This window comes from Onychostoma macrolepis, chromosome 24, assembly GCF_012432095.1.
Source record: "Onychostoma macrolepis isolate SWU-2019 chromosome 24, ASM1243209v1, whole genome shotgun sequence".
Classification (NCBI taxonomy): Eukaryota; Metazoa; Chordata; class Actinopteri; order Cypriniformes; family Cyprinidae; genus Onychostoma; species Onychostoma macrolepis.
The window spans coordinates 12683452-12697146 of record NC_081178.1 but is presented as its reverse complement, the minus strand read 5'-3'; the positions used below and the strand labels follow the sequence as shown (position 1 = coordinate 12697146).

At 37.1% G+C, this 13695-nt stretch overlaps 1 protein-coding gene across 2 annotated transcripts in view; it reads right to left on the bottom strand.

Annotated features, from left to right (window-relative positions):
• Positions 1-13695, bottom strand: part of oxsr1b (oxidative stress responsive kinase 1b) — a 47180-nt gene that overhangs the window by 12394 nt on the left and 21091 nt on the right. For both annotated transcript variants that reach the window (XM_058765073.1, XM_058765074.1), the window contains exons 3-4: positions 12957-13065; positions 3333-3474 (exon numbers count right to left, since the gene is read on the bottom strand). In XM_058765073.1, the coding sequence (XP_058621056.1) occupies positions 3333-3474; positions 12957-13065 (251 nt within the window). The remainder of the gene's footprint in view (positions 1-3332; positions 3475-12956; positions 13066-13695) is intronic.

The following is a 13695-nucleotide window of genomic DNA, read 5'->3' as shown; positions in this document are numbered from 1 at the left end:
TGTATTTGTATATGTATGTAACTTTTGAGAAAATATGGTATAACACTAAAAAACATGCATGTATGTTTATACATATATATATTACAGACATACATACATATCATGTGTGTGTGTGTGTGTGTGTGTGTGTGTGTGTGTGTGTGTGTATTAGGGATATGCATCTCCATAACTGAGGCCAATGTGATACGCATCTCGAAGCATAGCCAACGATACAATACATTGAAGATACATATGAAGGAGCTAGCGATGCGATGCGATGCGATGCAATACGATTCACCCCTATTACGATGCAGTGCAATTCGATTTCGATAAATTAACTTAAGTGTCTTCTGACTTCTAATGCCTCGAGGCCTGTTTCATAAAACAAGTTTACCAAATAGGCCAGGCTTATTTCAGTTAGTATGACTCACTGTCAAATTATTTGGTTCCATAAAGCAAATTTAACAAAGATCAACCTCAGTCACTGTGGCTACTTATGCTGGAAAAGTAACCTGGTCCAGGGCAGGCAAACTGTCAGGCTAAGCTGAGCTCCTCACTGACCAATGGGAATGCAATATTACCACTGACTCTCTCACATACTAGCCTTTCTCTCTGGTTTTATAACAGGTGTACCTTTTATAGTTAGAACAGATAGCACTAGAATATTACAATCTAACTCGTGTAAGCCCACTCCTGACAGTAAAATGGATATGTTTGCATGACTTTCGAACATTTACAGATGAAAAATATACTTGTGACAAGTAAGTTATGCACAGAGGAGAACAAAACATCTCAAATGCATTAAACAGCACAAATATATTAGCTCCATGACATTACGGGCTGCTTAAGAATAACCGTGCACAAATTAGTTAGATTGTGTGAACCTACATTGTCGTTTATAACTGCTTTAGCCTCGATTGATTTTTTAGGGTATTATTTCAAGTCAGGTTTTGGACTTTAATCCACACTTTTCCTCGGGTCTCCGTAGTGTTGTTGTGATTCGTCATATTCACGCACAGCGGTGATGAGAGAACGCGCTTGAGAAACAGTTTCGAGAGGAGAAATCAATCTGCTTATAAAATATTGGTCACAGATTATTGGTCACTTTATAAACAATAAAAGTATAGCGCATCCACTAGTAATTATATATAAATAAATCGTTCTTTACCGATGCAAATATGTTATAAATGATGCATCGCGATACAAATGCCAACTTGTATCCGATGCATCGCATCGTTAACTTTTTTTGTCGATGCACCAAGCGAATCGGGGAATCTTCCCATCCCTAGTGTATATGTGTGACCCTGGACCACATAACCAGTCATTTTTTCAAAATTGAGATTTATACATCACCTAAAAGTTGAATAAATAAGCTTTCCACTGATGTATGGTTTGTTAGGAACGGACAATATTTGGCTGAGATACAACTATTTGAAAAATCTGGAATCTGAGGGTGCAAAAAAATCTAAATATTGAGAAAATCGCCTTTAAAGTTGTCCAAATGAAGTTCTTAGCAATGCATATTACTAATCAAAAATTAAGTTTTGATATATTTACAGTAGGAAATTCACTAAAATATCTTCATGAAACATTATCTTTATTTAATGTCCTAATGATTTTTGGCATAAAAGAAAAATCAATAAATTTTGTCCCATACAATGTATTTTTGGCTATTGCTACAAATATACCCCAGCGACTTAAGACTGGTTTTGTGGTCCAGGGTCGTGTGTGTGTGTGTGTGTGTGCGCGTGTATACACACACACATAAATAAATATACACACACGTCTATGTCCCATCTAACTTCAATTTAAAATCTAAACGTCATCACGTGACGACAATCAGGCAACATTATAAAGCTCAGTCCATCTTCCAAAATCTGTGTCTAAAAGAAATTTGCTTGTACATTTTTGTCAGACATCTAAAAATAACACTCAAAAGCTTCTAATAAGTCAAAAATTACCTCTCGTCACACTGGCGGTGCAGCAGAAGCAAAAAGACAAGGTCTCCTTCATTGAGATTCAGAGTCAAGCTTGCAAGTCATGGGTACTTAACCAGACTAAAAGCCTGTGAATTATTTACACTGTCTGCTTTAACAGGCCCAAGCGTGTGTAGAGGCAACAAGGGATATGAGAAGAAAGCAATTAATATAAAAAAGGGAGAGCTAGAAAGAGAGAAACAGGCAGATGATTTAAATTAACCATCAGTGAGTCATCACCGCAAAGACAGTATTGGCGTCTGATGATGAATGTCTCAGATAAATTAGCAAAGGAATCTTTGATGAGCTTACAAAAAGACTGCCAATGAAACGGTCGTATACGCTCGGCCTACATCAACTGAGATTTGTGTGATTTAATGATAAAAGACTGAAGGGTACGAATTAGACTGGATGGCTCACTCAGTTTTTCCATGGATTTCTATTGGAAACTGAAGCAAATGTTGATTCTGAAACGTAATTCATTAATTCCATCATTCATCGCCTGAGATTAAGCTGATTTAAATGGAGTCTCGGTCCACAGGCATCCTACAAACCTCCTTTGTGTTGAAACCAGTCAAGTCTTAAAAAGACAGTTCATTTAAAAATAAAAATTGCATCATTTACACACTCGTGTCATTTCAAATCTGCATGCTGCTTGTTTTCCTGTAATACGCTAAAGATATGTTTTTATACAACAAAAGTCTGTACAGCACCACAAAGTATATTAAAAGCGGTCCATATAAACTTTTGCTCTATGTTCCAATCTTCTGAATCATGCGAATTTGAATTCCGAATCATCTGAATTTGCATGAAAAACAAGCCAAAATTTAAGTCAATATTCCATAAAAATCTTCCTCATCCAGTAAGCTGTGCCTGAAACACCCAAGTAATTTGACTGATTAAGAACCAGATTTATAATGTTGGGTCTGAGTCAATCTTATCGAGTCAAAGTTGATTCCAAGACCTTAACCAATTGAGTTTGAGCGGGAGATGTTTATTAATGTCTTATTTTAAATTTTGTGTTGTTTTTTGTCTTTCATGTTATACATGATGTGGATTCAACTGTCCAAAATGTCTGTGTCAAGTTTGAGTACAAGTTCATAATTACAGTCTGAGTCCAAGTTCCTCAACTGCCAGAAAGGTCCGATTTGGAAATGAATTGTTCTTTCAAGCCAGCTCGTTTCAACAAATAAGTTGATTTGGTTCACAAATTGGACTGAATGATTCTCCACTGATACAACCATTTTCTAGCTGAGTTTCTTTTTGTCATTGTTGGAGTTTCAAAGATGTGGTCACTATGGTTTAGAACAACAAGTAAATAATGACAAATTACATTTTTACGTCAAGTGTCCCAAAACTTTTCCAAAAGTGTATTACCTGTGGATCTGTCCATTTTTGTGAAGGTACTCAAGACCCTGAAGGACCTCTTTCAGCACGGTAGCTATGCTGGGTTCATCCAGTACACCGTTCTTGTGTTCCCCTTTTGAAATGATGTGCTTTATAACATCCAACACAGAGCCTGCAACAAAGACAACACAGAGAGCTGTAAGTAGACATAATGTTATACCCTCCTCAGTAAGTGCAAACACTAGAAGAGCATCTGCCTGAAAGTTTTTCAGAAGGTAATACACAAATTTCATAATCTACAAAAATTGCTCTGGCTGCTACCCAGGAATGTTTGTTGTCTTTAAAAACAGTCTTTTAGTGTTGTTTATATATACACACACAAACAAGTTAATTTGATTACGTGACACCCAACAAACCAATATTGTTTTAACCCTAAGGAACAGAAATTTGGACAGCAAAGCAACTGTACAGTTGGAAAACAATCTGTCAATCCTTATTTTTCCCATGACATTTAATTAAGGCATATTCAAGAGTCCACAAGGAGAATGTTCCATCAGCAACTTTATTAACCAGTTAGGCCATTTTTGAGCTTGGAGGATGGCCAACACCTCCCGCAAACTGACAAAAGCTCCTGAGGGAAGTGAACGGCATAAACCAAAAAACTGCTGGTCTGGCCTCTATTGGACAGGGAAAAGGTTGATTTCAGACATTGGTAAGACAAAGAGTCTGTTCATGCAACCGCCCTAGAGTTGTAATTCCGATCCATGTGAAAAGTTGGAGTAAACACTGCAAAACATTTTTTATCCCACTTAGCTTGAGTAATCAAAACTCTCTGAAACGAAATTCTGAGAAACTGAATTCTGAATTCCCAGATTTCTGATCAAGTTAACTGCTGTGGCATCACAGAGCTCTCTTCACTGATGCCGAAAGCGGAACTTTAAACCCTCGGGACAGAGAGGAGGTCAAGCAGCGTGCCGTCAGCAGAGTGGGCGGCTGGCCAGTGTGTCTGTGGGACAGTGACAGTCCAGAGGCACAAGGATATTTATTAGAATGGAAACATAATATTAATAAAAAATAAATAAATAAAAAATAAAAAGTATTAATACATAACCACTCCAAATTTCAGCAGATTTCTAGTTCATAATGCCACAAAAATATTAAAGCAGCACAACATGGATAACATGAAATGTTTCTTGAGCAGCAAATCAGCATATTAGAATGATTTCTGAAGGATTTCTGGAAAATTTAAAATTTAAAATTACATTCACAACCACCTTTTTCAGCCATTACAGAGAAAATACAAAAATACAAACACTGAATGTGGTCAAAAGGGTGAAAAATACAGATATACAATTTTGCACAGGCCCAGGATACTGTATTTTTAAAGCGCAGCATGACTCACCAGGAAAAACTGAGAGATCATAGCCTAGGAAATCAAGGTAGTTTATCACACCCACACCATAGTTCATGGTAAAAGTGATTCCAAGAAACAGAAAAAGGGCTCATGTGTTTTCTTATTTTGGTTACTTTTTTCTTCTTTCTACAGCTCATTCTTCTTCCGTGGATTAAAAAGGGCACCAACGACCTCCAAGTGGCCTGAAGGCCGTATCATATAAAACTCAAATAAGTGAGGATTCGAATGAAAGACAAAAGACAGCGAAAGCGTGTGTGTGCGGGCATGTGTGTGGCATGAAGCCAGCGCACTGCTGACTGAGCGAACAGCACATCAAATTTCAGTGACGGCTACAACCTGGATTAAGAGCAGTCAAGCTCTTAGAGAGAGAGAGAGAGAGAGAGAGAGAGAGAGAGAGAGAGAGAGAGAGAGAGAGAGAGAGAGAGCGAGAGAGAGAGAGAGAGAGATTTTGGCAAATGACACTACATTAGTTTACAAACCCATGCGAGGCTGATGGGTGGGGCTGTTGAGTAAAACCAGCAAACATACTTGGCGTCAGGAGAGATAAAAATTTACTAATTTCCTACAACTCCCCTCAATATCTCGAGCTCTAGATTTAATATTAACTTAAATACACAGTTCACCCAAAAATATAAAAATCCTGTCATTATTTACTCACCCTCATGTTCTTCTGTGGAACACAAAAGGAGATATTTAGCAGAATGTTCATGCTGCTCTTTTCCATACAATGAAAGTGAATGGTAACCTTGTGTTGTTACACTATGAAAATTACAAAGAGCACAATAAAAGTTCTCTGAAAAAACGTCCTTCCTTCTGAGGCCATTTAGTAACTTTGAAATATAGTGCACAAGTTTTGTGAATCACTTTTTTAGTCACTTTCATTGTATGGAAAACAGCAACTTGAACATCATATAGGATAAGAAGAACATGAGGGCGAATCACCCAAAATATTTCATTTTTGAATGAGCTAATCCTTTAACTATGAACGTAAGGGGCTCATCAACAAAACTCGTCCTGTGTCAGATCACAAGAATGTTGCTCATCCTGGAACGCCTCAATCATGTGAAGCCCCACGCTGAGGTGTGATTGAGATGTGACCGTAAACGCTTCTCGTTTCATTAAATACCATATAAATCAATTTATGTCTTGTTCACATGAGCCAAACTTTCTATCCAAATTCTCTCGCAAGTAACTTCAACCGTGACGATGTCGCGCAAAAGCATTCTTGATATTCTCTTGCGTCACTTTGAGGAAAAGTATCACCAGGAAATCTCCCCAATGCCAAGTCTGTAATTCCAATTATGCTTCCACAACAGGAAAAGAAAATGACTCTTTGTCTAACAGTTGTCAGACTATCTGACACTGCTGGCTTCCTAAGGATCCTGCATTGGCGTGGGTGGAACATGCCATGTCGTGCCCACTGGGACAAAGGGCACAAGGCCATACGGGGCCGATGGTGAGGGAAAGATTACTCCAAGAATATAAGGGTGGAGGAGCAGAGGGAATAAAGGCAAGATAGGAAGCATCTGTTAGCTTTCAGTGGGCTGTGACAACAGGCACAATGCCATATTTCAAAACATCATGCTTAAAATCCACAAGACAGCGAAAGCTTTAGCTTAAAATATTACTGCACCAAAAATTTCAATTGCTCTGGGTAATCTGCTTGATGGATGGGAAAAAAAAGACAGACAGTCAAAACTAGAAAAAAAAAAAAAGTGTCAAATTCACATTCAAGAATACAGTACAGGGTTTGTGTGTGTGTGTGTGTGTGTGTGTGTGTTCGTACTCTTAATATGCTAAGTGTCCAAAACTTTATCTGCTAAGTGGCTTTTTCATCTTGAACCTGTGAGACACAGTCATTACTTTTAGTACTGGATGGATGACATTTGGCACCTAATATGAAAAGGGTGCCTTTTACAGTTTGAATAGGTCATTTTTTAAAAAATGTTGTAATATTTTACATATTCTATCATATAAATAAAGTGTGAGTGTAAATAAATTGTATTACACCATTTCATGCAAATTTAATACATTTTATATATAAAATGAATAAATAAATTGGAATTGTAGATGTGATGTGTAGAAATATGTATATTATTGCACAGGAAAAACTACTTCAACTTAGCATGTGGTCAAGACTTTTTTGTAATATTTTAAATATTCTATAATATAAATAAAGTGCTTAAGCATAAATGAACTTCATTAGGCAAAAATCTATATTTTAATGTATGATAGGATGCAATAAATAAATTAATAATTACTTTATTTTTGCTGATGTTTAGAAAATGTCTATATTAAAATCACAAAAGTTGGAGTCGGCTACAGCTTTTATTATTTAAAATTCTTCAGTTAATTTTTTTTTTTTTAAACATATGTACACAAATGGCATCTGTTTTGTAGAACGACCCATTTACATCCAGAACAGAACAGAGGTAACAGGCAACAATGTGTGCTGAAGCTGTAAAACTCCCATCTAGCTGTAAAAGATCTACTCACAAGTGCTGTTGAGAGGCCGGAGAGGAAAGCCTCTTTTGTGCTTTGTGCTAATGAAGGTATTGATCGTACTCCTATCTCACATACCTTTGTACCCAACAAACAGGTCAGGCCGAGAAGCTGACTTTCTTTTTTTCCGGCCTTCCTGTAAATACCACAAATGAATATTCACACAAATTCAATTTAAGGCCCTTTTATCTACACGGTACAGGACAGTATAGGGTAGACAAGAAAGGCGAAAAAATGTCAAGGATTATTTTGCTTAAAAATTTTTTTTTTTTTAAAAACAGGTTTGTAGTTCTTTCCTAAAAACACTTCCTGCGCTGACACTATGGAATGCCACTGAGCAGCTTCATGCAAAATCACATTCCTATTTACGTCATTACTTCCGACAGCTGTCAAAGGGAATATCACACACATCACTCTCAAGATGGGACGGTTAAACACACAGAAGTCACATTTCAAGGACAGCTTCAGGCCACCACCCAACAGATGGCTTTGTGCAGTATGGCTCTTTAACCATTCGCTGAAGGGGACTGACACATTTTCGTCTTCATAATCAAAGGGAGAATTCATCATAAATTGAAACTTGTCAGCATTTACTCATCCTCATGTCATGCCAAACCTGTATGACTTTGTTTTTTTTTTTTGCAAAACACCAGAGGAAGCTATTTTAAGTAATGTTTTACCTGTTTTTAATCCATACAATGGAAGTCAAACAACACGGTTTAAACCCCATTGAATTTCACTGAATATACAATACAAAAACAGACAAATGTGTTCACAGGAGAAATGAACAGACTCTGCAGGTTTTAGGAAGGTAAATTTAAGACTTTTTAAGCCCTTTTATAACACGAGGCAAAGAAAATGTAAGGAATAAGTCCAAAGGAACACAATGTCAATACGGTTGCTAAATGTAAATGTTTTGTATTAGCATGGTTCAAAGTTTGGAAATACAACTTCCAACAAATTTAAATTATGTCCATTTTATCTCCATTTTAATTCATTTTATAAATAAAATAAAATAAAATAAAAAGCCTTGAATACCACTGGAAATAACTTTTACTGTACCTTCTGATTACACTGCAAAAAAAGTGTTCATCAGTCAGTATGCATTTACTTGAAGCAAAATAACCTAAAATATGAAGTCCTGTTTTATGAGAAATTGATCAAAATTAAATCAGTTTACGATTAAAACAAGAACAAATATGCGCAATATAATGGGAGTCCGAAAAATCAGCTTAATTCAAAAGGAAAACAAGTTCTCACACCCACTGACTTTAAAAAAAAAAAAAACATTTTTAAGCATAACACTTAATTTTGTTAAATTTCTCAGAAAGACTTCATATGTTCAATCTGCATCTCAAGTAAACGTATCATGATTTAAGGATGTTTACATATTTGTATTGGAAAACAAAACATGTTGAGGAACATTTTTTTTGTATGGAAATAAATGTAAAATTATAAATGTATGCAACATTTAATGCCACAACTTTATGATTTAGGACATTTTTAGGCCTTATTTGTGAAATGGCGAATTAAGATATCCTGAATAAAGCCAAAGATGTTTGAGTAAATGATGACAATTTTCACTTTTAGCTGAACTATCCCTTTTTTACACAATAAAAAAAAAACAGCAGCTGCCCCTGAAAAATCTCTATAATCAGTTGTGAATCTATTACATTTAAACGAGCCGCCTGCCCCTCTTGATGATAGAGCCATTATTATTTAAGATGGTGCCCGCTGTTATGTGCCCTGTGTGCCGAGAGTCCAGCTGTGAGACGGACGCCTGCATGCTTGTGTCCTACCTTCATATTTAAGAAGGGCAGCGTGCCACCTGGGCATCTTCAGCTGGAAGAAGCAGAAGGAGGAGGGCACGACAGCTGATGACAGGCGTAAAATGAACAGCGATTACCCAGACAGAGTGATTTCAGCTCTGCACCGAAGGAAGAAAGGCCGCGTCCCACGGCTGTCAGTGTCAGCACGAGCCACAGACTATAATCTCCCTGTCCAGCACTTGGCTGCGTCTAGGACAGAACATTACACGCTGGCTTGAAACATATCATCAAACTCTCAGCAGTAGCTTTACACAGCGGGGTCGAGGAAGACAGGAGCTCTACTAGAGCTTAAGGACGGAATAAAATCAAGCTGTTTAAAACTTCGAAATAAAACTATTTACAGTCACTCAGCACCTTCGCAGCTGCAAAAAAAAGATGGCAAATTCCGATCTGTTTGCACAATGTCACGTGTCAGGACAAAGATATGCTGTGCATGTCTTAGGAGAAATCTTCAAAAGCCTTCAAAAGATTGTAAGGCTGAATAGCTTGAGAAAAATATCGCTTTTGCGATCATAAAAACTGCGATTATTATTTAAAATGTGATTTTAAAAAAAATAAAAAATCCAGGTTTGCTGTGCTTGTTCGTAATGTTTTTGTGATTATTGCTAAATAAAAATACAATTACTAAATATTATCCAGTTAAATAATAAAATGATAATAAAATAAGTATAATGGTTATTATTAATAAAAATATAATTACTAAAAAATAATAATAAATGTAAAAATATTAAAAATCACAATATTTTACACTAAAATCCAATTAAAATCAAGCAAAAATAAAATAGTAATTTTATTAAACAGCAACTGTTAAATTTCAATACTATTTATAACCGTTTTCCTTACTTTTAGTATTAAAATAACTTTAAGTGCATATATTAATTTCATTAAATCACTGCCTTTATGATTTGATAATTACATAAAGCAGCCAATCATAATGCAACACTGCCCTAAGAAATCCTGCATCCTGTGGGTCTCAGGTTGCCGCAGCACTAATGCATCTGCTGTAATTAACAGCGGTCTGTGATTAACTCCGTAGGGGAGCCTCTGGCAGACACCATTATCATTCTAACGGGTCATTTGAGATCCTAATCAGTGGCTGGTACACAAAACTGAAATACAAATGCATAAATGTATTTCTATTACCAACAGAAACCATCCATATATTTAGGCAAACCCTAATTCAAAGAGTCAAACAGTGTTGGATAGATGAAGGACTGTTCCATGATCTACACATATTGTATATGGATACAGCCAGCAAAGAATGCTTATCGTGTGTGTGAAACAAACTTGGTCACCATAGTTAATTACAAATTCATTTCTATGGGGAAAATGAGAAATATATATATATATATATATAAATAATTTTCTAAAATAAATGACTCCACAAAATTAAAAGTCCATAAAAAAAATATACAAAAACCACTGCAGTGAATTCAGCAACAACAATATAAATAGACAAATATGGAATCTCACATTTGAACACAGACTTTATTTCCCACGTTTTAAAGAAATAAAAGTAAATAAAATTGTAAAGTACTAAAATAGTAAATGACTTCAATAACTACACTTCATGATTTTTTTTTTTTAATTCACTCAAAGTTATGATGTATTGTTCTCTTACCATGTAAAAGTTTGGGGTCAGTAAGGTATTTTTGAAAAGAAATTACTTCTATTCAGCAAGGATGCATTAAATTGTTTAAAAGTATCAGTAAAGACATCTACTTCATATAAGCGCTGTTCTTTTGAACTTTCTATTCATCAATGAATCCTAAAAATATCAAGCAGCCAAACTGTTTTCAGCATTGATGATAATAATAAATGTTATTTGAGCACTAAATCAGCATATTTGAATGATTTCTGAAAGATCATGTGACTGAAAATTCAGGTCACAGGAATAAATTACATTTTAGAAGATATCTCAACAGATATTATTTAAAATTGTGCATTTACATTTCACAATATCACTGTTTTTACAGTATTTGTGATAAATAAATCCAGCATAAAAAAAACAATTAAAAAAATCTTACTGAACTTTATAATTTTGTTCGATGTAAATAATTTATGAATAAATAAACGCAACACTTTTGTTTTTGCCCCCATTTTTCATGAGCTGATCTCAAAGATCTAAGACTTTTTCTATGTACACAAAAGGCCTATTTCTCAAATATTGTTCACAAATCTGTCTAAATCTGTGTTAGTGAGCACTTCTCCTTTGCCGAGATAATCCATCCACCTCACAGGTGTGGCTTATCAAGATGCTGATTAGACAGCATGATTATTGCACAGGTGTGCCTTAGGCTGGCCACAATAAAAGGCCACTCTAAAATGTGCAGTTTTACTGTATTGGGGGGCTCCGAAAACCAGTCAGTATCTGGTGTGACCACCATTTGCCTCACGCAGTGCAACACATCTCCTTCGCATAGAGTTGATCAGGTTGTTGATTGTGGCCTGTGGAATGTTGGTCCACTCCTCTTCAATGGCTGTGCAAAGTTTCTGGATATTGGCAGGAACTGGAACACGCTGTTGTATACGCCGATCCAGAGCATCCCAAAGATGCTCAATGGGTGACATGTCCGGTGAGTATGCTGGCCATGCAAGAACTGGGATGTTTTCAGCTTCCAGGAATTGTGTACAGATCATTGCAACATGGGGCCGTGCATTATCATGCTGCAACATGAGGTGATGGTCATGGATGAATGGCACAACAATGGGCCTCAGGATCTCGTCACGGTATCTCTGTGCATTCAAAATGCCATCAATAAAATGCACCTGTGTTTGTTGTCCATAACATACGCCTGCCCATACCATAACCCCACCGCCACCATAGGCCACTCGATCCACAACATTGACATCAGCAAACCGCTCACCCACACGACGCCACACGCTGTCTGCCATCTGCCCTGTACAGTGAAAACCGGGATTCATCCGTGAAGAGAACACCTCTCCAAAGTGCCAGACGCCATCGAATGTGAGCATTTGCCCACTCAAGTCGGTTACAATGACGAACTGCAGTCAGGTCGAGACCCCGATGAGGACGACGAGCATGCAGATGAGCTTCCCCGAGACGGTTTCTGACAGTTTGTGCAGAAATTCTTTGGTTATGCAAACCGATTGTTGCAGCAGCTGTCCGGGTGGCTGGTCTCAGACGATCTTGGAGGTGAAGATGCTGGATGTGGAGGTCCTGGGCTGGTGTGGTTACACGTGGTCTGCGGTTGTGAGGCCGGTTGGATGTACTGCCAAATTCTCTGAAACGCCTTTGGAGACGGCTTATGGTAGAGAAATTAACATTCAATTCATGGGCAACAGCTCTGGTGGACATTCCTGCAGTCAGCAATCCAATTGCACGCTCCCTCAAAACTTGCGACATCTGTGGCATTGTGCTGTGTGATAAAACTGCACATTTTAGAGTGGCCTTTTATTGTTTCCAGCCTAAGGCACACCTGTGCAATAATCATGCGGTCTAATCAGCATCTTGATATGCCACACCTGTGAAGTGGATGGATTATCTCGGCAAAGGAGAAGTGCTCACTAACACAGATTTGTGAATATTTGAGAGAAACAGGCCTTTTGTGTACATAGAAAAAGTCTTAGATCTCGGAGTTCAGCTCATGAAAAATGGGGGCAAAAACAAAAGTGTTGCGTTTATAATTTTGTTCAGTGTATATTATATATATATATATATATATATATATAATGTTTTTATTTTTTTTTCCCGTTTTGTTAAGTTATTAACAGTGTGTCTTTTTCAATAGAAACATTTTTGAGTTAATTTACTTCTTTCAAAGCTCCTTCAGATGCTGCTTTCAAAAACTGACTAAATTCTTTTTTCAGCATATGGACACAGCCAATGACATAGATGAAAATGAAGTGTTAGGATTGGCTGAAAAAGAACCGGTGGGCAGGACTTACCACCACCGAGCAGCTTCATGACCAACCACAGCTCATCCTTCACCACGAACGAGGTGTAATACGACACAATGTTGGGATGGTGACACTGACTCATTGCCTGAATCTCTTTCTAGAGAGAGAGAGAGAAAAGAGACAATCACTCTTCATTGACAGTAACCTGATTTAACCAATATCCTTTCTAAATGATTCAGAGTGTGCAATAATTGGACAAAACAATAAATTGCTTCCTTGAGGGGAGAACGAAACTGCATTAGCACTCAGGAATCAGCACATTTGCTGGTCATAGACCAAAGCAGCTCTGTGTATACAGTCATACAGTATGTGGTCCAGAATGCAGTGGGCCTCATGGCTTAACCGAATAACTGTGGTGCCTTAGAATGGTGCCACTCCAGATCTGGATTAATGTTTAAACAAGTCTGGCTCAGTCGCACAGTTGGCAAACCTTCAGGATCAGTAGAGATATTTACGCACTTCAGGTGAAATAGTAGTTTTTATTAGCTCACTCACCGCAAAGCACGTACAAACTGTAAAAATAAACAACATCCATCCAAGCATGCTGTAAACACCATGACACCTTCATTTGACTGTCTTACTGCCTGTTCCAAATAACCAAGGAATCCAAATAAATAGGTGTATATGTTAGTCAATATCCATCAGAGAAACGCTGCCGCTAGATAGATTTTTCGGCATTCGAAAACAGAAGGAAAAACAAGCAGTTTTCCTCTCCATCCCCTGTTTA